General features: G+C 37.3%; 2 protein-coding genes across 5 annotated transcripts; both read right to left on the bottom strand.

Annotated features, from left to right (window-relative positions):
- Positions 1-181: 181 nt before the first annotated feature.
- Positions 182-23568, bottom strand: LOC125241284 (RE1-silencing transcription factor-like). 4 transcript variants are annotated; one of them, XM_048149677.1, is made up of 24 exons: positions 23351-23568; positions 21899-22069; positions 21567-21707; positions 21123-21204; positions 18449-18560; positions 17866-18080; positions 17388-17491; positions 15329-15404; positions 14974-15029; positions 14790-14838; positions 14084-14238; positions 13795-13858; positions 13405-13514; positions 10867-10955; positions 10029-10410; positions 9306-9406; positions 9152-9230; positions 8496-8617; positions 7767-7905; positions 4139-4213; positions 3592-3652; positions 3155-3267; positions 2807-2903; positions 182-1565 (listed from the first exon to the last, which is right to left on the bottom strand). In XM_048149677.1, the coding sequence occupies exons 1-23, from the start codon at positions 23498-23500 to the stop codon at positions 2811-2813; spliced, it is 2739 nt and encodes a 912-aa protein (XP_048005634.1). In that variant the 5' UTR covers positions 23501-23568; the 3' UTR covers positions 182-1565; positions 2807-2810. The 4 variants fall into 4 exon arrangements, with proteins under 4 accessions (XP_048005634.1, XP_048005631.1, XP_048005632.1 ...); XM_048149674.1 differs by having other exon boundaries at positions 2819-2903; XM_048149675.1 differs by having other exon boundaries at positions 2819-2903; positions 3155-3264.
- On the bottom strand, positions 18569-20700 carry LOC125241285 (zinc finger protein 708-like). Its single transcript, XM_048149678.1, has 4 exons — positions 20453-20700; positions 19389-19512; positions 19159-19298; positions 18569-18849 (listed from the first exon to the last, which is right to left on the bottom strand). Exons 1-4 carry the CDS (start codon positions 20596-20598, stop codon positions 18756-18758), a joined length of 504 nt encoding a protein of 167 aa, XP_048005635.1. The 5' UTR covers positions 20599-20700; the 3' UTR covers positions 18569-18755.
- Positions 23569-23962: the final 394 nt, after the last annotated feature.

The following is a 23962-nucleotide window of genomic DNA, read 5'->3' as shown; positions in this document are numbered from 1 at the left end:
CCATTTATAATATTATAATAAGTAAGTATGGATAACGTCGAGTGATAAGCAAAACTCACTACTACTTTAATAATAAAAACGAAATATAAGCAAGTCAACCTTGTAGTAATACTTATAGTGACTTTTACTTGTCACCCGACGATATTTGAGCGAGAGCCTTAGGAAAAATAAAAAATACATATTGTTGCAGCATGCACCTTTATTTATATTCCATCGTCATCCTTACTATCTAAACAAATGAATGTACGTAATATAAAGTACATAACTAAAATATTCCATGTTTTACATAGTAATTGAAATAATTAGGTATTTTGCATTAATATGAATCCTTAATTTATTCGATTACAGATTCCTGAACTTTACTTATTTCATATTGAGACCATCAAGTTAAGTGCAGTAACTATGCCTTTTATGTCAGACCACGCCGCGGGGCAAGCTTGTTCTTTAGGTGAAACGCTGATTTAGTCCAGTATCCAAGAGATTGTGCCGCGCCTAGCCCCTAAAAAGATCGGCAATGAAATGATAAGACCCGGCCCCGTAGCCCAATGGCATTCTGCGACGCCAAACGCCGCAGAAATGCAATCTATCTCTATCGCTTTTGCGTATTGGCGCGACAGAGCCAGACAACATTTCTCCATTCGGATACGGGGCCAGGCAGTAATAAAGTACAGGTTAGACCTCCCCTCTTTTTGGCTATAGAAAGTGCACGAACTCTGGGCTACAGAGTGCATTCAGCTTTGTTTGACCTCACGCCAAGCGACCTAGCCTCGGATAAAACTATATCCATAATAATTGGTCCATACATTTCTGCACCTAAATATCCCCGGTAAATAAGATAGTTGACATTTATGAAAGATATTCATTAAAAACAGCCAATTATATCGACTTGTATAATGATTATTGATTGAGGCCTACTACGAACATCAACCCGTTATTGCCTTATATTCCTCCAGTTAGAGAAAGAGAGGCTTATAACTCAAATTCGATGTTGTAGTTTGCACTCTGTTCAACAAAACCTGCCCAAGGAACTGTCAATATGAACATTTACATTACAGTCGCAAAACTAAAAGAACTAAATAATGTAATAAATACTGAATTCAAGTTAAAAAGTTGCTTTGAGATTACTTATTGATGCGTAGATTTTTCTATAAGAAATATAGTGTGTATTAATATTGATCGTAAGATCCCTACGATTATTGATTATGTTATTTAGTATTTAACATTTATCATACATAATTATGTGTATGAAACGTTCACACTTTCAAATATCTCCCATCAGAGTAAGATTCACACAGTCTAAAAGGGTATTTGTAGTTTTAAACAAAAATACTTTTGGAAAATCAACTAATAATTATAAAATAACATAATCTAAGAGCCTAACGTAATAAGATGCAAATTCATAATTTAGAATCACATCGAGAGTGGTACACATACGATATTGTTTTCTAGAGCTGATGTTACGCTAGGAAATCATTAATAAAATTATTTAGGTCATTGAACAAGTCATTATGCTTCACCGCCCTCAAAGTTACACCGCGTTGGAGTGGCTGACACTTGTCGTATCGCTGAAACAAATAATAAAATGATAATAACTGTTTAAACGGTAATAACAATCAACATGAACATAATAAAAAATAGTACTAACGTCCAAAACAAATTCGCAGTATCACTTATTAATAATAACTAATGAAAGATTCTTTAATCGTACAGCACGCGGCGAGCCAAAGTATTGTGTATGTGCTTTAGTTATGTTTTAGATACATATACCAGTAGACCAGATAGAATAATATACCAGTCCCAGCCACGTTTATTGAAATGAATAAGAATTAAACCTAGGATGGCTAGGATACATTAACGACACGACAGGCAATAAACAAATACTTGTAAAAATAGGTTCATGGTTTATAATTTCAAGGACCACAAATATATATGTTTCCATCTATTTACCGTTAATTAAAAATGCATAAACAGAGAAATCTTACTGTGATTACACTTTGGCCTTCTCTTTAGTGATTTTCAAGTAAAGTCGAGGCATCTATATTTCAGAATGAATGCATCCCTTTTGTTCTATTCTAGGTCAGCAGTTCTCAAAAAGTTTGTACATACCCACGTCAGCAAATTTTAATTGATCCTATTTTGTTACCAACATTTAGTGATATAAGTCGACTTTCGTAAGATATATACAAGATAATTGTTATAATTAAGAAAATATAGATACTAGAGAACCTTAATGACCAAATAAGACTTGCTAAAATCTCAATTCATGAAATAAATCTTGGTAACAAAAAAGGAATAAAAAAAACAAATTTAACTTTTTCCTTAATTTTTGTACAAACTTTTCGAGAACTGCTGAGGTATGGTCACTAACATTTAATGTAGACGGATGCTTTACGAAGATATCTTCACGTGATGCATATCTGGTTTCAAAAGATAGCGGTGCCGTCATACAGCGGCCGTTTCCATACTTCGTCGACACGAGTCCACACAGCTTGGCAATGTCCGAACGCGGCGCAAACGGTTTATGTAGATGTACGGTCACGGACTTTAATTGTTGATCCACTTCTAGCTCTAAGCATAGTTAAGCTATGATGTTCCAGTACTTCCAGTATAAATATATAAAGTGGATCAACAATTAAATTCCGTGACTGTACCTTGGCCAATACAGCGCGCACGTTCGAGCTACCTGCCTCGGCCGAGGCACGTCTACGTTCAGCGGCCATTAGACGTTTGCCGCGCGAGCACACTACGTCGCTGTGTGCACCCGCCTATTTACCAATACATACAAACATACCCGAGCTACACTCACCGCGTCACTCACCTCCTTGGCTGACCAGGCCGGACCGGAGCACGGCGGGGTCGCCGCCCGGCAGCTTGATGCCCTGCTTCAGCACCATGGTCCCATCCTGCAAGTGAATGGACATTAACAAATCATCTGAAACCGTTCCCACAGGCACAGCTGGGCTGATTACATAAGTGGATTTTAGCCCAATTGTTTTGATTGGTTGCTGGCTGATTCTGATAGCCCTAAAAGGACTGATATTCTGAGTAGCTTAACGAATGTTTTCATTGGTAAATGGCTTAGTTAATTTCACTGCAAATTATTTTAGTACTGAGTCTGCGTTTATTTTTACTAGTAGTCCCTATTGTTAGTTACCTTTAACTCCAATAGACCTTTCTTGGCCATCGCTTCAACTTCCGCTTTGGTCATGACGATCTTCTGCACCTTCACCATTTTCTTTCCAATTTGCATTTGACACAGATCGCCTGCTGAATGTAAGTATAGCTCATTAATTTACTTAGCCCATTGAACGCCAACAAGCCCCATGGCGCCAAGCACAACAAAGTGACTTTGATACTACAAAGTAAAGTTTACATTCGCTGGACTGCGCCGGAGAGCTTGGCGTTTGAGTTAAAGACAGACAAAACATTTCATTGTTCAAAATTTATGAAAACTACACGTGAAAGAATTTTTGTAAAACTATGTGCACAATCAGAAGCTTAAATTTAACACATTTTTTGTTCAACGGCATTTTGTGGTTTTCGATGTTATCCGTCCTTCTCTTATTCAACTATAGTATCCAATGAACTTACGTCTGGCGTTAAGTGGCAGCGGCAAAGGCTTAACTCCTGGCGGTAAGGCTTTAACCGGCACCTGAAAGACAAAGTGTTACATACAAAAAAGCTTTATTAACATAAATCATCTTAAAAGTAAATTCTACATAGACTCACAAGAACTATCGATTTTTCACATTCACAGCTAGTCAAAAAACGGCGCATTATTTCAGAAATCGATCGTTATCTGAAACTGTTATTTTGCATAGCCACCACTCGCCTAACGGGTTGTTCAGCATATGAGTAAAGTTTACGTGAGTTGAGTTGGCAGTGAATGTGTAAAAATATACATGGCGTATGTACCGTTAGAAAATATAATACACCCAATGTAGACGTGTTTTTTTTGTTTACATCAATAGGTCGGTGTGATTTTGAATCGAAAAAATAACCCTAAATTAATTACATTTTCGAAGACAAATAAAGTACACGTTTTTCTGAAAACTCATACACTCCTCAATAAACAAAGCTAATTTCCAATAAAGCGCTGTTCCCCGTATAGGCGCCATGTCGTTATGCAGAAACTTACCTTTTTCAACGTTTGTCCAGTGGGTGACATTAGCGTATTCACCTGCGACTCGGTGCTCGTGGCTGGCGTCGTTGCCTACAATAGAAGAATGATTTAAAACCGGACTCAAACATACTCTAATTTAGGAATGATTTAGAGCTAAGTTTAAGAACAGTCCCATCGTCAGCATTATCTACGGTTGAAACATGTATGCCCTAAAATGTGATTTCCAAATATTACGCTACTGATTTTAAGTCAGGATTTGTGAGACTGAAATTTATATTTTTTAAAATGCTATTTCACTTTTGTAAGAAATATTTAATTAACACTTTCGCTACCACACAAAAATGGTGCACTACGCCAGAAACCAGTTTTTATGTACATATAACCGCCCGCTTGTACAGCGACAATACACCGGTCAAATCTTACATGAAAATCGGCTAAAAAAACAAAGTGTGATGTAAAGCTGGATTTTTGGTATGTTATTTGGAGTCCTTGGGGGAATGTAAGACTATATTTTGCAAGCAAAAAAAAGTGTGCTAACTTCGTAATTTAAAAAAAAAAAGTAAAAAAATCGGGCTTTTTTTGGTTTTTATTTTTTTATTAAAAAACTATGCGTTTTTGGTCAAAAGTTGCTTTGTAATGTTGAAAGCGCATTAAATTTCAAACAGTTTGACATCTTTTTTATCAATGTCCGTCAAATAGTTTTTGAGATATGAAGCGTCAAAAAAGGTTAATTTTTGACGCATTTATAAAATGTAGCGTTTTGCCAATATTTTTAGACAAATATCTGCAAAATACTTCATGATATGATATATATTGCAATATAACATTTTATAAAATTTATTTTGCTTTAGTTTTAGTGCAAATAAAGGTCAGTAAGACGAATAGTTACTTTGGTAAACAAAAAAAAATCTATAAATAGAGAAGCCAAGAGTCTGGTAGATTGGTTAAGGTAAAATAGTTTACGCTAAAAGTTTTAGGTTGAAAGTGCTATCTATTCGATCTTACTTTCTTTGATATCCGTTTATCTGAAAAAATTGTCTAAGCTAACTTTGCATCGATTTGACTATTACTAATGAAGAAATAAAATACAGTAAAATTTTGAAGTTTAGTAAATTAGAAAAATAAAACAGAATTAGTTACATTTTACTTTTTCCTTTTTGAGGGTCCTGGTTCTGCATCTTGATGGCACAACTCCTGTAGTGATAGAAAGTCCACTTGAGTTGTATTTGACCATCAATTGCTGTGGAATAAACTACGGGAACGGAAAGCGCCCACGCCAATTATTAAGATACTGGAGAAGTGGTATTCCCAGCAGAAGAACGTAGTAAGATGGAAGTCAACTCTGTCCACAGCCAGCGGGCTAAACTGTGGCGTGAGACAAGGAGGCAGTATGTCTCCGGCTCTCTTCAGCGTGTACTGGATGGGCTGTCGCAAGCTTTGACCAGTACCGAGGTTGGCTGCTCCATCAATGGGCAAATGATAAATCACATCGCATATGCAGACGATATGGTCCTACTAGCACCATCTGTGGGAGCTATGCGTAAGTTACTTGCAGAATGCGAGAGATACGCCAGCCAGCATAACATGAGATACAATCCGGACAAGTCTGAATTAATGCTCATGGAGGCAGCACATATGCCCACACATGTACCACCTCTTTTGCTTGATGGAGATCAATTGCGGAGAGTACACGAAGTCAAATATCTTGGCCACATCTTGTTGTCCAGTTTAAAAGACCAGGAGGACATAGAAAGGCAGAGGCGAGCCACCGCAGTAAGGGCAAACATGTTGGCTAGAAGATTCGCCAAATGTAATGACAGCGTAAAAAGACAGCTTTTCCTCAGTTTTTGTACAAGCGTGTATACCGTCGAGTTATGGTCCGACTACACCTGCGCGGCGGTGAGAGACCTGCGCGTGCAATACAACACATACTATGTACTGATATTTCGTTAAACGGAGAATACTATGATTCGGGCACGTCCACGACAACGCTCGTGAGATTGCATCGATGTTATTGACCCTCAGTGATATGCTTTAAAAACCAGTCCGTATAAGAACAATTTCGGAACAATCTGATTCAATTAATGAGAGTTTTCTACTCGTAAATATTTTTTTCCGCCAAGCGGCGATCCTGAGGTCTTTCTGACCGTAAACTTAACTTACTAAATAAATGTTGATTTGATATACGCAAATATGTGTCTGAGTAATACTTGAACAGCCCCCAAATAATAATAATTCGTTCTCCGCTACGCCTCCTGTAAATATAAATATTATGTAAACTATCCCATTTGGCCATTACCATCCACCTATTATTTCTGATCCAGTTATACTAGACTTAGGATAGGGTGCGCCAAAGTTCATATAAAATTGTTATATAGATTATTGGTAGTCCGAAAATGTTTCTCATACAATTTTACATTATAACGATCATTATTTATAACAATTTTATGTTAATAACTATCGTAACTTCGAATGACTTATGTTCATAATGTCATTCATCATAAATACGTTTTATACTAATGTTTATGTTTATATACTTATTGATCATAACGATTGCAAGTAATATAATTTATCGTTATATTATTGTTAACCGAACAGACATCACATGTGACAGTCCAGTTAGGTGCGACGACGAGCGCAGCGAGGAGGAGCGTGTTAGGTTGACCGTGAGCGAACCAGAAACGATTTTTTAATGTAAATTGTATGTCACTGTAAAAGCTTCAAGCGCGCTTCTATAAATGGCACAAGTTTTTCATAGAACTTCCCAAAAACTTTTTAAATAATTTTATGATGAATGATTTTCTTAAACACAAAATTATGAATGTTTTTAAATATTTGTATAGAATTTATGATTAAAAATTTTCGACTAAATGATTATTATGAACAGTGATAGTAGTAGGTACTATTGATAATAATGAAACAAAATTATGATAAATAAAATTATGAGAAATGATCATTCGGAGCACAAATCGGTATAAACAATAATTTTATAACAAATAATTTTATATGAGCCAATATGGACCCCTTAGGATATAATCCTATTTTTATAAATAACTGGCACTCTTTTGGTCTTAAATGAAAGCTAGTGAAATTTTCTACATTTTTATTTTACAATTTATGTAATAGCCTGAGTTGTTTTGCTGATATCTGTCTCAAAATACTAACAAAACGAATATTTTCATAGAAAGGGGAAAAATGCTCTTTTTTTGACGCTTCATATCTCAAAAAATATTTGACGGACATTGATAAAAAAGATGTCAAACTGTTTGGAATTTAATGCGCTTTCAACATTACAAAGCAACTTTTGACCAAAAATGCATAGTTTTTTAATAAAACGGCAAAAACCAAAAAAAGTCTGATTTTTTTACTTTTTTTTTTAAATTACGAAGTTAGCACACCATTTTTTTGCTTGCAAAATATAGTCCTACATTCCCTCAAGGACCCCAAATAACATACCAAAAATGCAGCTTTACATCACACTTTGTTTTTTTATTTCTCTTTTTGACCAGTGTACAACCCGCCTAGCGGGTTGTTAGGCACCTGAACAAAGTTCTCGAGTGCCTACCAGGCGAGTTGCTGGTTGCTAAAGAGTTAAGACCTAGAAAATCAAACTTGCTTTACTAAAGCATAAAATTTTATATACCTTCACTTCAGTAGGAATTTCTTTATTAGTTTGTTCAAGTTCAGGTTCCGGTTCTTTGGTGGGTTCCTCTGGCTTCTTCTCAGCTTCCTTAACCGTTGGGGTTTCTACTTCCGCGTCTTCAACGCTTTCCTTTGGAGTTCTGTAACACAGATAAGGAAATTGTGCTAAAACGGTTCAAACCGTTTTATACGACTTATGCAGTAGTAATTTGTGCAAAATGATAATAAATTTTGGTATTGGACAGATTGAGACACACTTGGCTTGGGTATTTTCACATATGCCCAAAAACCGCCCGCTTGTATGTGTAATGGCATATTAGCCACTTTCTGTGTTTAGCAGTAACACGATGGTTTACTGCGACATAACGCATATTGCTTGGTCAGCGACAACCCAAACATGTATATATAGGCACACCTTTATGCAATAAATGGAACTGATTGGGATTCATTACTATCTACTACTCGTGTCTATCATTGACTACACCTCATACCATGACGCTGCCCATCCTATCTATAATAACATACTTTGTTATTACATGGCGATCCTGCCAGGATATCTTGACACATCTTGTTATTACATGGCGACCTTGCCAGGATATCTTGACATATCTTGTTATTACATATGGCGATAACCCGCCAAACGGGTTCTCCGGCATCTGAGCAAAGTTTGCGAGTGCCCACCAAGCGGGTTCTTGGTTGTGAAAGTGAAGTGATTTTGGTGTAAACTCACGCTTCCTTGCGCGGGCGGCCGCGGCGGCGCGCGGCGGGCGTGACCGACGTGCTGGCGGCCGGCGCGGGCGTCGCAGCCTTCTGCCGCTTCCCTAGGCTCTTGCGCGAGGGCTGCTCTTGACTCTGTGGTATACAATCAAATCATCTCTTTAATACCACAACATATTGAACTGTAGGAGCGAATCGACTAGCATGGTATGGGCATGTGATGCGATGCGAAGGTATTAAGAATGAATGTGGAAGGAAGTAATGGGAGAGGAAAATCGAGGAAAAGGTGGGTGGACTGTGTGAAAAATGATATGAAACGGAAACAAGTGAATGATGAGATAACGGGTGATAGAGCGGTATGAAAGACAAGGACATGCTGCGCCGACCCCAAATGACTGGGATAAGGGCAGGCGAATGATGATGATGATGACTGAACTTGTTGAGCGTAATTACATCACCCTGGACCCTGTATCTGGATTTTTAATCGTTTTCTACAGAATGCCGTTTCAAGCTGAACTTTCTAAATTCATGATTAATTTCTATAACTTATCCAAGTATTTCACTAGTATTCTTGATTTAAATACGTCGCTACCATCACATAATGTGAGAATGACTTAAACTATACATGTAATATGTATTCGTTAGTTGAAAACGATGAAAATATCTTACATCAGGTTCTGGTCCAACATACTCTTCTTCCATATCCGAAACTTCTTCATCGTCATCCTCGTCTCGAATCATTCGTGTTCTGTAATATTTAATATCATTAATAACATTTCAAGATGCAAAATACTTATTAATTTAAATTATGTCCAATATTTACCTGTCACGGATCATACTAGCGTAGTTTTTGATTTTCGACGGCCTAGTTGACCGCCGTATTGAGGTGTCTTCAGAGCCGCTCGTGTCACCATTCTTGACCGTCTACAAAATATTAAACATAACAGTTTTTAGTAGATAAAAAAAGCAGTGATCTACAACATATTGGTCTACACATCAACTAAAAAAAGTAAATATTTCCCGATTATCCCTTCGAGCCCCAAGCATCTATATGTATTTACTTATATTTTACTGACATCATATGATGTAGCTGGGACTCGAAGGGTTAAATGAATGTTACTTAAATTTAAAGAGCAGTTTGTTTATGCAATCTTCAAATTAGGGTCTACCAGCCACAGGCTAAACCTTCCAACTGGCTAGATTAGTGCATTTATAAAATATCTTATACATACAGCAGGACCTCTTTAATCCGAAAGCACTTCTTCCCTCGAATACTTTTACGACAAAAACGAGACCAAGCTCTTTCTTTGTCATAAAATATTAAATTTTAAAGCAAAATATAATAAATATTACGTATACAGATGAATACGCATTTAAATTTCACAATATTATTTATTTACTTTCATACAAAATAACGGGGGGTAATTTTGTTAGGGTTCGGATTAAAGAGGTCATATATATATATATATATATATATATATATATATATATATATATATATATATAATTCTGTCCTTGTTACCCATTTGACGGTACGAGTACTAACCTTCTCCCCATTCTTAGCAGGCGCGCTCTTCTCGGCCTTAGTGCTGGAGCTAGCCTCGTTCTTGCTGGAGCTAGGAACGTCCTCCTTGGTAACTTTGCCCTTGACCTCCTTGCTGCCTTTGTCTTCCTTCTCGGGTGCTTTGTCGGTTATCTTGGGTTTCTCGGGTTGGTTTTCATCTTCCCTGTTTTTCTTGGAGTCCTCGCGGTCTGCGGGCTTGTCCTCCTTGGTGCTGGAGACGTTCTTGTCATCCTTGGAACTGGTGACGGTGTTCCTGGCTACTGCCTCTTTGGGCTCCTTGTTTAGAACGCGGCGCTCCGCGGACTTCTTCTCCACTGATGTGTTGAACTTGGGCGTACTTTGTGCTTTCTTCTCGTCGCCGGATCTATAATCGAGTCAGTATATTATTCATTAATTCCAATGTTGCACTTTAAATTATTTTTAATGTGATTTGTTACAGTTGTTTTACTTACTCAGTTATCCCAGTGGTATCTCTGCTAAAATATACTTATATTATCTTGCTTTGTCAAAATATTGCAAATATTTAACGGCATCCTACGAGAATGTCCCTTACGATATGTGATTCTTCTAACAATTCTGAGAACGCTGTCAAAGCGATATTGTTTCTGACAATATTTTATTATTTGGCTAACAAATTAGCAGTATATTCTCGATCTCGAGAACATTCCTTTGAAGTAGCTGCCATACAAGGTCAAAGCAAAGCATGTCGTAATGGACATTCTGGTGGAATGCACCAATAACACTATGGTTTTACATTTATAATATTCAGAAGATGCAAGGAGGTAACTTGGCTAGGGATCAGTTCTGATAGCAAACTAACCTTAGTTTTGGTGTCGAAGTATGGACGGGTTGCCGTTTGCTCTTAGCTTCCGCTGTTTTTACTGGCTTGCCTTCAACTCTTGTAGTAGTCTAAAACATGGTATTAACAGTATCTCCATTACTATAGTGCAAGTAGTCACAATTCCCAAATTATTTATATTAGGTACAGTGAGATCACGCCCTTCTCCGATACCGAACGCAGCTCGCTGAACACTAGAGCGGACGAACGTGTGTGCCAGGGTGTCAGATATCATTGTTACTTATTGAAAACGTTGTAGTGTGTTAAAAGTTGTATGTCATTTCATTTATTTGCCATAAATTGTATGTTTACATAAGATGGTACATGTACATGTTTAATAATAGATCAAGAGCCCAGGCCCGCCAGACCTTCCTCAAATTCTCAAGGATGAAACTTTGGGACAATGTAGAGTTCACATCGGCGTTTAATATGTGCATATTTTCTAGTTCGGCCCATCGGCCAATTTTTTGCTATCAAGTGATGAAGGTGGAAAAAAAAAGTGCTTACTTTCCTTAAATTCTCAAGGCTGATTTTTATATATGTGTTAGAGCACGTTGTTAGAAATTGGTTATCATCAATGCCAGACCGTTTCCGCCGGCCATAACTTTTACCAGACGCGACAAAGTTGGCAAAAAACGACTCTAACTTACCTCATTTTCTCAAGCCTGATTTTGATATATGATACGCAGGGACCTGTAACTAGACCATTTGTAAGCAGCCAGACCAATCGGATGGACCCAACCATCCGCCAGACCGACTTAAAGTTTCGATATGAGCATTAGTAGAATTGAAATATTCCGGGTCTATAAAAGCTAAAAACTTGAATTTTCTACATTAAGCTACGTGTATATAGTATACTTAACGTAATAAGCGACTTTCAAAAATTTTACTTCTAAGGAAATAAAAAAATGAAAGTTTATATGTGGTGCAAGATTAATTTTAAGCTATGAATTTTATTTACACTGCGTAAGTACATGTGTATTTTATTATAAATATAACTTTTACCAGACGCGACAAAGTTGGCAAAAAACGACTCTAACTTACCTCATTTTCTCAAGCCTGATTTTGATATATGATACGCAGGGACCTGTAACTAGATTTCAATTCTACTAATGCTCATATCGAAAGTTTAAGTCGGTCTGGCGGATGGTTGGGTCCATCCGATTGGTCTGGCTGCTTACAAATGGTCTAGTTACAGGTCCCTGCGTATCATATATTCAAAATCAGGCTTGAGAAAATGAGGTAAGTTAGAGTCGTTTTTTGCCAACTTTGTCGCGTCTGGTAAAAGTTATATTTATAATAAAATACACATGTACTTACGCAGTGTAAATAAAATTCATAGCTTAAAATTAATCTTGCACCACATATAAACTTTCATTTTTTTATTTCCTTAGAAGTAAAATTTTTGAAAGTCGCTTATTATGTCAAGTATACAATATACACGTAGCTTAATGTAGAAAATTCAAGTTTTTAGCTTTTATAGACCCGGAATATTTCAATTCTACTAATGCTCATATCGAAACTTTAAGTCGGTCTGGCGGATGGTTGGGTCCATCCGATTGGTCTGGCTGCTTACAAATGGTCTAGTTCCAGGTCCCTGCGTATCATATATAAAAATCAGGCTTGAGAAAATGAGGTAAGTTAGAGTCGTTTTTTGCCAACTTTGTCGCGTCTGGTAAAAGTTATATTTATAATAAAATACACATGTACTTACGCAGTGTAAATAAAATTCATAGCTTAAAATTAATCTTGCACCACATATAAACTTTCATTTTTTTATTTCCTTAGAAGTAAAATTTTTGAAAGTCGCTTATTACGTCAAGTATACAATATACACGTAGCTTAATGTAGAAAATTCAAGTTTTTAGCTTTTATAGACCCAGAATATTTCAATTCTACTAATGCTCATATCGAAACTTTAAGTCGGTCTGGCGGATGGTTGGGTCCATCCGATTGGTCTGGCTGCTTACAAACGGTCTGGCTACAGGTCCCTGCGTATCATATACCAAAATCAGGCTTGAGAAAATGAGGTAAGTTAGAGTCGTTTTTTGCCAACTTTGTCGCGTCTGGTAAAGTTATGGCCGGCGGAAACGGTCTGGCATTGATGATAACCAATTTCTAACAACGTGCTCTAACACATATATAAAAATCAGCCTTGAGAATTTAAGGAAAGTAAGCACTTTTTTTTTTCACCTTCATCACTTGATAGCAAAAAATTGGCCGATGGGCCGAACTAGAAAATATGCACACATTAACCGCCGATATGAACTCTACGTTGTCCAAAAGTTTCATCCTTGAGAATTTGAGGAAGGTCTGGCGGGCCTGGGCTCTGGGTCTATAAGTTTCAATACAATTTTACCAGATTGGTGTAGCATTATTTTTTTAACAATGTTTACAAAAGTAAAACTAGCAGGCAATACATGTTATAGTAAGCTATCAGAAAAGCGCTACGTTTTTTGCAAAATCTATTCTCCTGAACCCACCGCTCCCTAACACACAATACAGAAAAGAATGGCCTACCCTCTTCAGCTCTTGTAGTTCTTTCTCCAGCATGCGCAGGGATTTGTCGCTGGAGCCGGCGCTGCTGGTGGTGCTATCCACCTTTGCAGCCCTCTCCTTCTTCTGTGGGACTACATACATTGGTTAGTGATTCAATTGACATAGAGGGGAGTCTAGTGCAGACAATTAACGAGCGTATTGTGTCATCGTCATACTTTAAGACACTCACACATGGAATAATACACCTAAATACCTCCTGTGACATTATCATTAGTGCTTGAAGATGAATTTGATTTTACCATAATATTGCATTATTACTGAACTTATATTGAGTAAAACAATTCAATAGAATAATGGAAAGTATTACGGTGTAATTTGTAATTAATAACGTAAAAATCTTCTATGACTTACCATCAGAATCTTCTTTTGCAACTGCTTTTCGTTTCATTGCTTCAGCCTTGCGCAAAATGCTTATCTGTAGGAATATTACGCACATTATTTTAAATCGCATTTTAAGAACAAGTGTATGACATAAGTCATGTAATTTAACGCTATGTTTCACTAAACACTTTATTCACTAAATTAAATCAAGAAAAAAAAAAACATTTTGAAAACTGAGACAAGATCGAGCACATTACACGATAAAGGGCGTGTTTTAATAAATTAACAAATAGTGTGTGTATGTATGTGTGTGACGTACCCTCTCGTTAGCAGCGGAAGTGGTAGGCAGGCGCGAGGAGGTGGCCTCGGACTTGGTGGCGGGCGGCGGCCGCCGGGCGGGCTCGCGCGGCGCCTCTCGAGGCGGCTCCGCGCTATCCACCGCATCGCTGTCTGTGTACACACTTACACCTGAACCTGATGGTGCACAGCCAATTTTACATCATATATGAAGTGTAAAGGCGGTTTTCACCGCAAGCGAAGTATTCTGGAGAAGTGCTAGTATAGAGTTAAAATTGCAAAAGCCCCTAGGGGTGACTGTTAAACGGAAAGAGTCCGCTGCATTCGCGGTGGAAACTTTGCTTGCGTAGGGTCCATATACACGGTGCGAGGTCTCGCAAGTGTTTCATTACATTGGTGTGCTGGATTGTATGTAAGTATGTAACTTTAACAGCCCGCAATGCAACTAAAATCGTATACGAGTTCGCGAGGCGTCTAATTGAGCCCTAAGGAAGGTGCCATTTAACACTAAATACCTGCTTCTTAAAGAACCCCATGTCATAGCGCAAGGGGAACACCTAAGAAAAGGTAGCTCATTCCAGAACTTGCATGTTCTGGGCAAAAACAATTTCGCTACTAGACGTAATAAATGAATTCAACTAATAGAAAACGAGTGGTAAATATAGCTAGATTCCTAAATTAAAAGCACGTACTTCAAATCATTTTCCCGTTAATTTGATATCACTTACCTTCCGAGTTAGTAGTTACGAGTTGTCCAACTTCAACATCTTTTTTGAGCTGAAAAAAAGATCCTTTCAATATACGTTTTCTTATCGCAATCATATACTATAGGTTCATATTTTGTCAATGACAATACATAGTTTATTAACTATGGTTATTACTTACTACCAATTAAATTTGAGATAAACATACCATATAACCGTCCGCTTTCTTAATTTCTACCACCATGTGGTCGCCTTCCTCTTTAACTGTAAGAAGAAAATATTTTAGACATCGTTGTTTCATTGAGTTACTCATCGCTAGCGACAACAGGCTAGTTTCCTACTAGTCAAATCAGCTTCTTTTCATGAACTGTCAAAACGATTTGCTAATATGGAATTACTATGAAATACTGAGGAGTGACGTCACGGTCAATCCATTTACTTTTTATCTTTCTCTTTGACTTAATAGAAATTACGTTTAAACATAACTACTGTCCATATTTTCCATATTTAATTTTAAGTATAGGAAACTAGCCTATTGTATGATTGAATGAATCTTTACGTACCATTGAGTCCGTCGTCGTCGTCATCATCAACATCTGCGTCCATCGCGTCTGCTTCCAGCGACGATTCGTCCATTTCCTGCACATACATTTTTAAATAAAAATAAAAAGTGTTACAGGCATATGAAAATGAAAATGAAATATTTATTTTTCAAGTAGGCATATTACAATGCGCATATGAACGTCAAATAAAGCTACGCCGGCTCTAACCCTACGCCTCAGCCTCGAGAAGATTTCAGTCCCCCCTCAGTTGGGAGGGGGGTATCCACTATGGGACCGGCAAGAAACTCGGCGGGCAACTTCTTTTCAAAACATTACATCTTATAATTAACATGCATTAAATAACAACATACAATTTAACATGCAAAAGTATTCATCAAAGAATATGAACAGACTAGGTACTCTATGGAAATCAATTTCAATAAATTATATTATTGCTTAATAATACGTCGTTCTTCTTCAGAGAAAACATATCAAATTGTCATAGAAGAAAAAGATAATATGAATCTCAATATCATTAAATATGTAATTTACCTACACAACATAAAATATAAAATATTTGATGTGCTTTCTTATCTGAACTGTGTCCTCTATACATAATACAATTATTTTAATTGCTATTCGTTTTTTGTAGTTTCTGGTTCGGGCCATGCATGTTTGTCTGTCAAATAGTCCTCGACTCTGTAATAAGCCTTTAACATCAATGATTTTTTTAAGTAGTTCTTAAGAGCTGGGAGGGGTAATCTCAAAGCAGTGTCAGGTAACTTATTATAAAAATGAATGCATTGCCCAACAAATGACTTCTGTACTTTACGGACACGAAACTTCTTTATGGCAAGCTTATTTTTGTTTCTAGTGTTATAATTATGGATATCAGAATTCTTAGTGAAACAGTCTAAATTCTTAACAACATAAATTATACTATCATAAATGTATTGGGAAGCTACAGTTAAGATATTAATTTCTTTGAAGAGTTCTCTTACTGATTCACGTGTTCCTAAGTTGTAAATAGAACGAATGGCTCTCTTTTGTAATACAAAGATAGTCTGTATGTCAGCTGCTTTGCCCCAAACCAGAATACCGTATGACATTACACTGTGAAAATAACTATGATACACTAGGCGAGCTGTCTCAACATTAGTCAGTTGCCTGATTCTCCTAACGGCGTATGCGGCTGAACTTAATTTGCTTGCTAGTTTCTTTATATGAGGACTCCATTGTAGATTTTTGTCCAATGTTAAACCAAGAAACAGTGTTGTATCTACCATCTCTAAGCATTCATCATTCAAAAGTATTTTTGTATCGATTGGTTTAACATTCGGCAGAGAAAATCGAATACATTTGGTTTTCTTAGAATTAAGAAGTAAATTGTTGACAGTAAACCACTGCAGTACATCAGCTAACGTGCTATTAATTACATTGTAATCCGTAGATTTTCGGTCAACATTAAAAAGCAGTGATGTATCATCAGCAAAAAGTACTATTTCACAAAAGTTTTTCACTATACATGGCAAATCATTTATATAAACCAAAAACAGGAATGGACCTAAAATTGAGCCTTGTGGCACTCCTAATTGGACTACAGTCCCGCTAGAGCGAGTTTTGTTAACAACTACTGTTTGTGTTCTATTGCTAAGGTAAGAAGACATAAAGTTTAGGGCATTTATAGACAAACCATAGTGTTCTAATTTCAAAATGAGCGTTCCATGATCCACACAATCAAAGGCTTTTGAAAGATCACAAAATATGCCAATTGCATCACAAGAATTTTCCCAAAAATTATATATATGTTTAATGAGTACCGAAGCAGCATCGGTCGTGGAACGGCCCCTTGTGAAACCGAACTGTTTGCTTGTAAGTAATCTATGTCTGTTGAAGTGTCCCAGTAGATCATTTAACATTAGTATATGGATATTATGGATAGTTAGGAAAAATAAGTACAAGATGGTTTAAGACGAGCACTGTTGCTGCATGGCGGAACAGGCGGCAAAACTAGCGCTCTCGCGCAGTTCCATACTTGAAGTCACGCGTCGCGAATAGTAATAAAATATGTAGTAGGTACCTTGCCCGGCCAGGTCTCGTCGTCGTGCGCTGCAGTCATGTGAGCGTCTAGCTTCTCCTTTGACGTAAACACCAGCTCGCAGTAGTCGCACATAAACTCTATTCCTGTCACGACAAACATCGTAAGTTTAATATTGATCCAACAAATTTACTACTCCAATATCTTACAGAAAGTTACATTTATCACGTCTAATGCCTATGAATGAATACCTCAGGATAATTCCTCCACATTCCGTGCCGATAGCGGACACTGGGACTCATAAGAATTACCTTGCACACACTGTTTTATCTGCTCATATTGTAAGCTCTATAATGTGTCCATGAACCGTGCCTGTCAGATCCTTTATAAGGTTTATCATTTACGAGTGATGTTTTCCGTGGCGTGGATGGCCGAGTGGTAGTACAGCTCGTCTTGCGTGCTGTAGCTCTCGGTACAGTACTCGGAGGCGCCTGAGACAGTTCCCTCATAGTGTAGTTACCGTTGACGTGCGTCCTGATGTGCGTGGTGACCGCGTCGACGTTCTCGAATTTCTCCTGGCAGAGCGGGCAGGTGAGGTTCTGCGTGGCGTGGATGGCCGAGTGGTAGTACAGCTCGTCCTGCGTGCCGAAGCTCTCGGTGCACTGCTCGCAGCGGAACTCGGCGTCGACGCCGCGCGATTGCCGCGTTTGCTCCTCGTGTTTCAAGCGGAGATGCCTGTGACAGATTTCTTTTAGGGCGACTTGTATTGCGGTCTACTCAAATTAAATTTATAAAAAGCGTTTTGAGGAATTATTTTCCAACATACTGGAAATTTTTGGTACAAAATATCGAGCTTGCGCTAGCCCTGCAGGTGTGCATATATTTTGGAAGGCAAAACATTCGGATTACACAAAGACATTGGGGATCAAATGCTTGTTCTCGTGTTCTAGTTTCCCGGGAATGAATATAGCTGTCTGTTTTAATTGTCATGTTTTAATTTGTAAAATATTAACATTGGTGGCGGTTTCTGAGGAAAGGATTGATTCGCGTATTTTAGAACTAAAAACGCGGGAGTGTCTGAGGCACATGTCACCATCACGCACCTGGTGTAGTGATGCGACTTGACGAAGCTCTTGCTGCAGTATTTGCACGGGAACGCCCGGTCGCCGGCGTGCGCCCTAACGTGCCGCGATAATTTAGACACGGTCGAAAATCCTGCAAACAACATACACAGTGTAATCTCGAATTACGCGGGTGAGATTCAGTGTGGAAGGCAGCAGGGTAAAACAATATTGCTACCATGCTGACTTCCAGATAGTTTGTAAATAATTTGCGCATGTTCATAGCTTCGGTTTTGCTAAAAAATAAGTGGGATGAGGTGAGGTGCCCTATGTAGTTACGCACTCTACTCTAAGACTCACGCTGGGGGCAATACTCGCAAGAGAATTGCTTGTTCCCGTGAACGACGTCCTGGTGCCGACTCAGAGTGTTTCGTTTGTGAAACCTAGAAAAAAAACAAGACGGGGATAATGCATTCGAAAATATAATTAAATGTAAGGATTGATAAATAATTTCTGTTCCTTCAGAGACCTGTTTCATACTTTTCAAGAAAACTTTCTCAGTGCGTTAGTCACCCGGCGTTTTTTAAATACATTTAATTGTTTGCTGGCACAACTCTCCCTTAGGAGATAGTTAGATTTACAAGAAACTAACCAAATGCTGCTTTGTGAACACACCAAATAGGAACATTTGGTAGATTCATAGACATAGTTGATGTACTGAATGTATAAAGGTAAACAATACGTAATCTTACTTTCTGTCACATATTGTGCAGACATGTTGCCGATTTGCATAGCCCTCGTGCCTCTTTTTGTGGGCCTCTAGTTCCACGGTGGACAGGAACGTGGCGGGGCAGTTTTCGCACAAATGTAGCGGTAAATTAGAATGCATCATCTGAAAATGATCACGATAGTTCATTCACTCTTTAAAATCGAGGCTAAAATATTGACATTTTATAGTAAATCGGCGAACCAAGTAGTTTACCTTTTCGTGTCTTTTAAGCAAAATAAGCCGTTTGAATTTTTTATCGCAAGCAACGCATTGGAACGGCATTTCGTTGGAATGGCGTAATTTGTGTGTGAGCAAGTCGTATTTGGAGAAAAATTTACTGAAACAAAATAGAAACTTTGAAAATGTTTGTTCTACTTCGAATTTTCAAAGTAACACAAATAAAGTATTACACAACCTCGTCAAAATAGATAACTACATAGATGTTTCTGTCATACCAACAAGACCTTTCTAGGTCATTTTTAGGGTTCCGTAGTCAACTAGGAACCCTTATAGTTTCGCCATGTCTGTCTGTCCGTCCGTCCGTCCGTCCGCGGATAATCTCAGTAACCGTAAGCACTAGAAAGCTGAAATTTGGTACCAATATGTATATCAATCACGCCAACAAAGTGCAAAAATAAAAAATGGAAAAAAATGTTTTATTAGGGTACCCCCCTACATGTAAAGTGGGGGCAGATATTTTTTTTCATTCTAACCCCAACGTGTGATATATCGTTGGATAGGTATTTAAAAATGAATAAGGGTTTCCAAAGATCGTTTTTTGATAATATTAATATTTTCGGAAATAATCGCTCCTAAAGGAAAAAAAAAGTGCGTCCCCCCCCCTCTAACTTTTGAACCATATGTTTAAAAAATATGAAAAAAAATCACAAATGTAGAACTATATAAAGACTTTCTAGAAAAATTGTTTTGAACTTGATAGGTTCAGTAGTTTTTGAGAAAAATATGGAAAACTACGGAACCCTACACTGAGCGTGGCCCGACACGCTCTTGGCCGGTTTTTTAAATTAAATGCTGACGCAATGGTCATGGTCACAAAAGAAACGGCTAAATGTCACACAATGGTACTCCAATACATTGTATTTCAGTATAGGCTTTTACAACGAACTTTTGCAAATCTTAAAGACCCCAAAAGCTCGGCGGAATTTCTACCCATAAAAACAGAGTTTTATTTTAATAAGTCAGTATTTTTTATACCCGAGTCTTGCCACTAAAATCTGGCAAGAGATAGTCCAATGTTAAAATATGTGCAGACTCACGCATCGCACTGGTCGCACTGCACATTTCTGGCGCGGTGCTTCCTGGCCTTGTGTATGTCGAGCAGTTGGTGCAGCGGGTAGGTGGCGTCGCAGTCGTCGCACGGCCACGTGCCCAGCCCACTCGAGCGCCGGCGCACGCGCACCATCACGCCCTTCGTTACCGCTGCCTCCCACCAACACGTTTATAGCACCCAATGTATACTTCAAAACATTATCTATACCATTCAAACGTCACATATCAGGTTAACCTTTTAACCGCTTACAATTTATCAACGAGTGTGCTTCTCCAAAATAAACTGGATATTATTTGTCCTATAGGTATATCAGGCTTCAGCGGTTAAACGATTAATTAGACAATCATAAAAAAAAAATATACAGAATACTTACCATGTAAATTATATATTCAGTATTAATGAGGGACGATAAGAGGGACGCAAAAGTATCTACGGCCAATCCAATAAATATGATTTTTATTTGAATCGAACCACAACTTAAAATCAATGCTGAATTAACATGCTGCAAAAAAAATAATGCTAGACACAAAATAATAACATGATGGAAAATATGAAAGCTATGAACACACGCAGATATAATTAAATTAAACAACTAAATATAATTATAGAAATAACAGAAATATATGTGGGATCAAGAACTACGGAGAATGACTTACCTGCTTTTTTAGCAGACGAACTTTCTTTGTCTCCACTGGGTGTTACTTTGATACGCTTGGATCCATCATGAGAAGCATCAATCTGTCAAAATAAGTTAACTTTTATTTACCTACAAGTCCTACAACACACAACTATTAAACAAATTATGGCCTACTAGCTTTTGCCCGTGGCTTCGCTCGCGTTAGAAAGAGACAAAAAGTAGCCTATGTCACTCTCCATTCCTTCAACTATCTCCACTTAAAAAATCACGACAATTCGTCACTCTGTTTTGCCGTGAAAGATGGACAAACAAACAGACACACACACTTTCCCATTTATAATATTAGTATGGATATTTCTGACCATTTATTTATTCAAGGCCTAGAGTATGCACGAGTAATATGTTATTTTTTAAATATGGTATGAAGTAGATAATAAATTAATATACTAGAGAAAACAGTAACCTTTATATTAAACGTCTCTTCCTCTTCATTATCATTTTCGGACATGTCTTGAGATAGTTGAGATGTGACTGCTATTGTTGCCCCTCCTTCTACTACAGTGTTGATTGGCCTAGGTGCTGTTTTTTTCGTCAGTTGAAATATCTGAAAATCAAGAATAACATTACACACCCGAACAGAATTAGACCTAGTAGACAGAGAATTAGGTTGATTATTAAAATAAAGGTACATTATTTTTGTTGTAAACATACATACTTTTACATGGATACTAGATAGGTACCGACTGAAAAAGAAGATAGGTACATATATAAAATAGATAGTTATTGTTAGTTTACCTTTGTAAGTGAAGCAGGCCAATTGACAGCACTGATAGGGACCCCATTTTGGACAAACTGTAGGCATGACTCATCAGCCCGCCGACAAATTTGTTTGAAGTCGTAACAAATGTCCATGAAGACCCTGCACCGCTCACAGATATAGGAGGGCATCTTATCTGATGGAAATACCTGTGGAAAGCATATATAAGTATAGTTGCTGTATAGTATAGAAATTTCAATACTTTGTCAAAAATGTGACATGAAGAGACATAGTCTGTTGGATATAAAATCTTTATCTGCATATAGGAAGAGGTATTTGTAATAATATATATATTTTGAACAGTAAACAAGAACAAGAACAGAAACAATCATGTTTGACAAATATTATTGTAGGTTGTTTCCTAGTATTATTTCAGCTTTTAATAAATTATGAAAGAGCAGAGAAAAAAAAACTAAATAACAGAGCTATTGCTTTGAAGCCTAAAGTCAATAAAGCCTAAACTTTAGCAGTGCTGATCTTCAGGGTTTTAGAATACATATATAGATATCAATCCAAGCCAGACTGTAGTCCATTCACCATTTACCCCAGACAATATCTACACCACAGTGTATGATTAAACACTAATTTTGGTAGTATGTAGTTTGTTGAAAATAGTGCATAAATAAAGTTACAACACATTTTCCATATAATTTGTAAAATTAGATAAAGAATAAAGCATTTTCAAAAACCATTTATTGTATTCGCAGGTGCACCCTTATGGATACCTACATGGTTGGTGGTTATAGCATAGCATTGACTAGTTTTCTGAGTGCAATCAGACTTGAACAGAACAAAGTGAGGTGTTATTATAAACATCATATTTTCCTCAAAGTTTCATAGTTGATAATGTCACAATTGGTCTAATGCTCTCAAGAGTGATGGTAACTTTCAGAGGGTCAACTAAACCAGGATGAAATATTATAACCTGTTGGATTAGTAGTGAGGCCCTATGCTGTATTTATTACCCCATTTGAATGCTTAATAGTAAATTATTAGCCAACTTTGTATAAGGCTAAATTGACAAAAAAATATCCAAATTTGTAATTTAAATAAGGCAATGACAATTTATTATGAGTAATTATTGTGAAATTAGATTTAAACAGTAAAAAAAACATTTTTAAGAGTATGCATTTCGCTAGATGGCGGTTAGGATGCACCCAGCAACTTCATAAAAGTTAGGTCTATGTTAAATCAATACTTTGAACAGCAAAACTTTAACTGATACTTAGTTAGAAATATATATTTATCTAATATTTAATAAACTATACGTGTATGCAAGTTAGTTGGATCTAATGCTCATAAAGCGTCCAACGCCATTATTGGCGGTAAACTAACCCAGCTATTTCGTAGCGGCGTTTAGGTAATAAAACGATAAGCTAAATGTTAGCATGTAGATAATGATTTCATAAAAAATTGTCTAGTATTTTTACCTCGATAGAAACACATGCCATTATTTTCAAAGGAAGAGTCACCAATATGGGGTCCCGACTTCGATCATATAAACTGGTTAATGACGAGTCCTGAGTTAAACAAAATCTACACAGTTTTATATCACTTAAAGATTCCTTTCTTTTCTCCATTTTTGGTTAATTTTAATGCTTCTACACTACATAAAAATGTTTTAGCACATAAACTCCACTTCACCAAATCCAACGCAAAATGGGAACTATAACAAACCACAGACAAAAATCGAAACGCTTGCCATGCCGATGCAGCGCTTAGCGTCATCTATGTATCTCCACTGAGAATTATTGGTGCTACTACTCGACGTGAGATGGCGCTTTTGTGAAACCTAACCACAGATAAATCACGGAGCTGGCATGAATGGAACGAATGAATGAATGAATATGTCGTGGAATGAATTCACTGTTCATATACACCGGTCAAACAAATCTTGGCACTGAAATGGCGCGAAATTAAAATGTTCTATATACGAATTTAACCTTCGCTCATAAATTTTCAATAAATTTCTAAGTGTTATGGCTCGTCGTTGATTCCGCCAACGTCAATGTTTAGGAAGCCACGCGTTATATAAAGAAAAC

Source organism: Leguminivora glycinivorella, chromosome Z (genome assembly GCF_023078275.1).
Source record: "Leguminivora glycinivorella isolate SPB_JAAS2020 chromosome Z, LegGlyc_1.1, whole genome shotgun sequence".
NCBI lineage: Eukaryota > Metazoa > Arthropoda > Insecta > Lepidoptera > Tortricidae > Leguminivora > Leguminivora glycinivorella.
This window is presented reverse-complemented; position numbering and strand designations above follow the sequence as displayed.

Bases quoted from the DNA above. Each gene is read 5' to 3' on its own strand.
- LOC125241285 (XM_048149678.1), bottom strand. From the start codon at position 20,598: ATGGTGCGCGTGCGCCGGCGCTCGAGTGGGCTGGGCACGTGGCCGTGC. The intron at 19,513-20,452 runs GTGAGTCTGCAC...ATTTTGTTTCAG, and splicing joins CAGTGCGACCAGTGCGATGC to TAAATTTTTCTCCAAATACG. The intron at 18,850-19,158 runs GTAAGATTACGT...TTTTTTTTCTAG, and splicing joins TGCACAATATGTGACAGAAA to GTTTCACAAACGAAACACTC.
- LOC125241284 (XM_048149674.1), bottom strand. From the start codon at position 23,500: ATGGAGAAAAGAAAGGAATCTTTAAGTGATATAAAACTGTGTAGATTT. The intron at 22,070-23,350 runs GTAAAAATACTA...TGCTTTCCACAG, and splicing joins TGGCATGTGTTTCTATCGAG to GTATTTCCATCAGATAAGAT. The intron at 1,566-2,818 runs GTGAGTGACGCG...TATTTGTTTCAG, and splicing joins CGGCCTGGTCAGCCAAGGAG to CGATACGACAAGTGTCAGCC.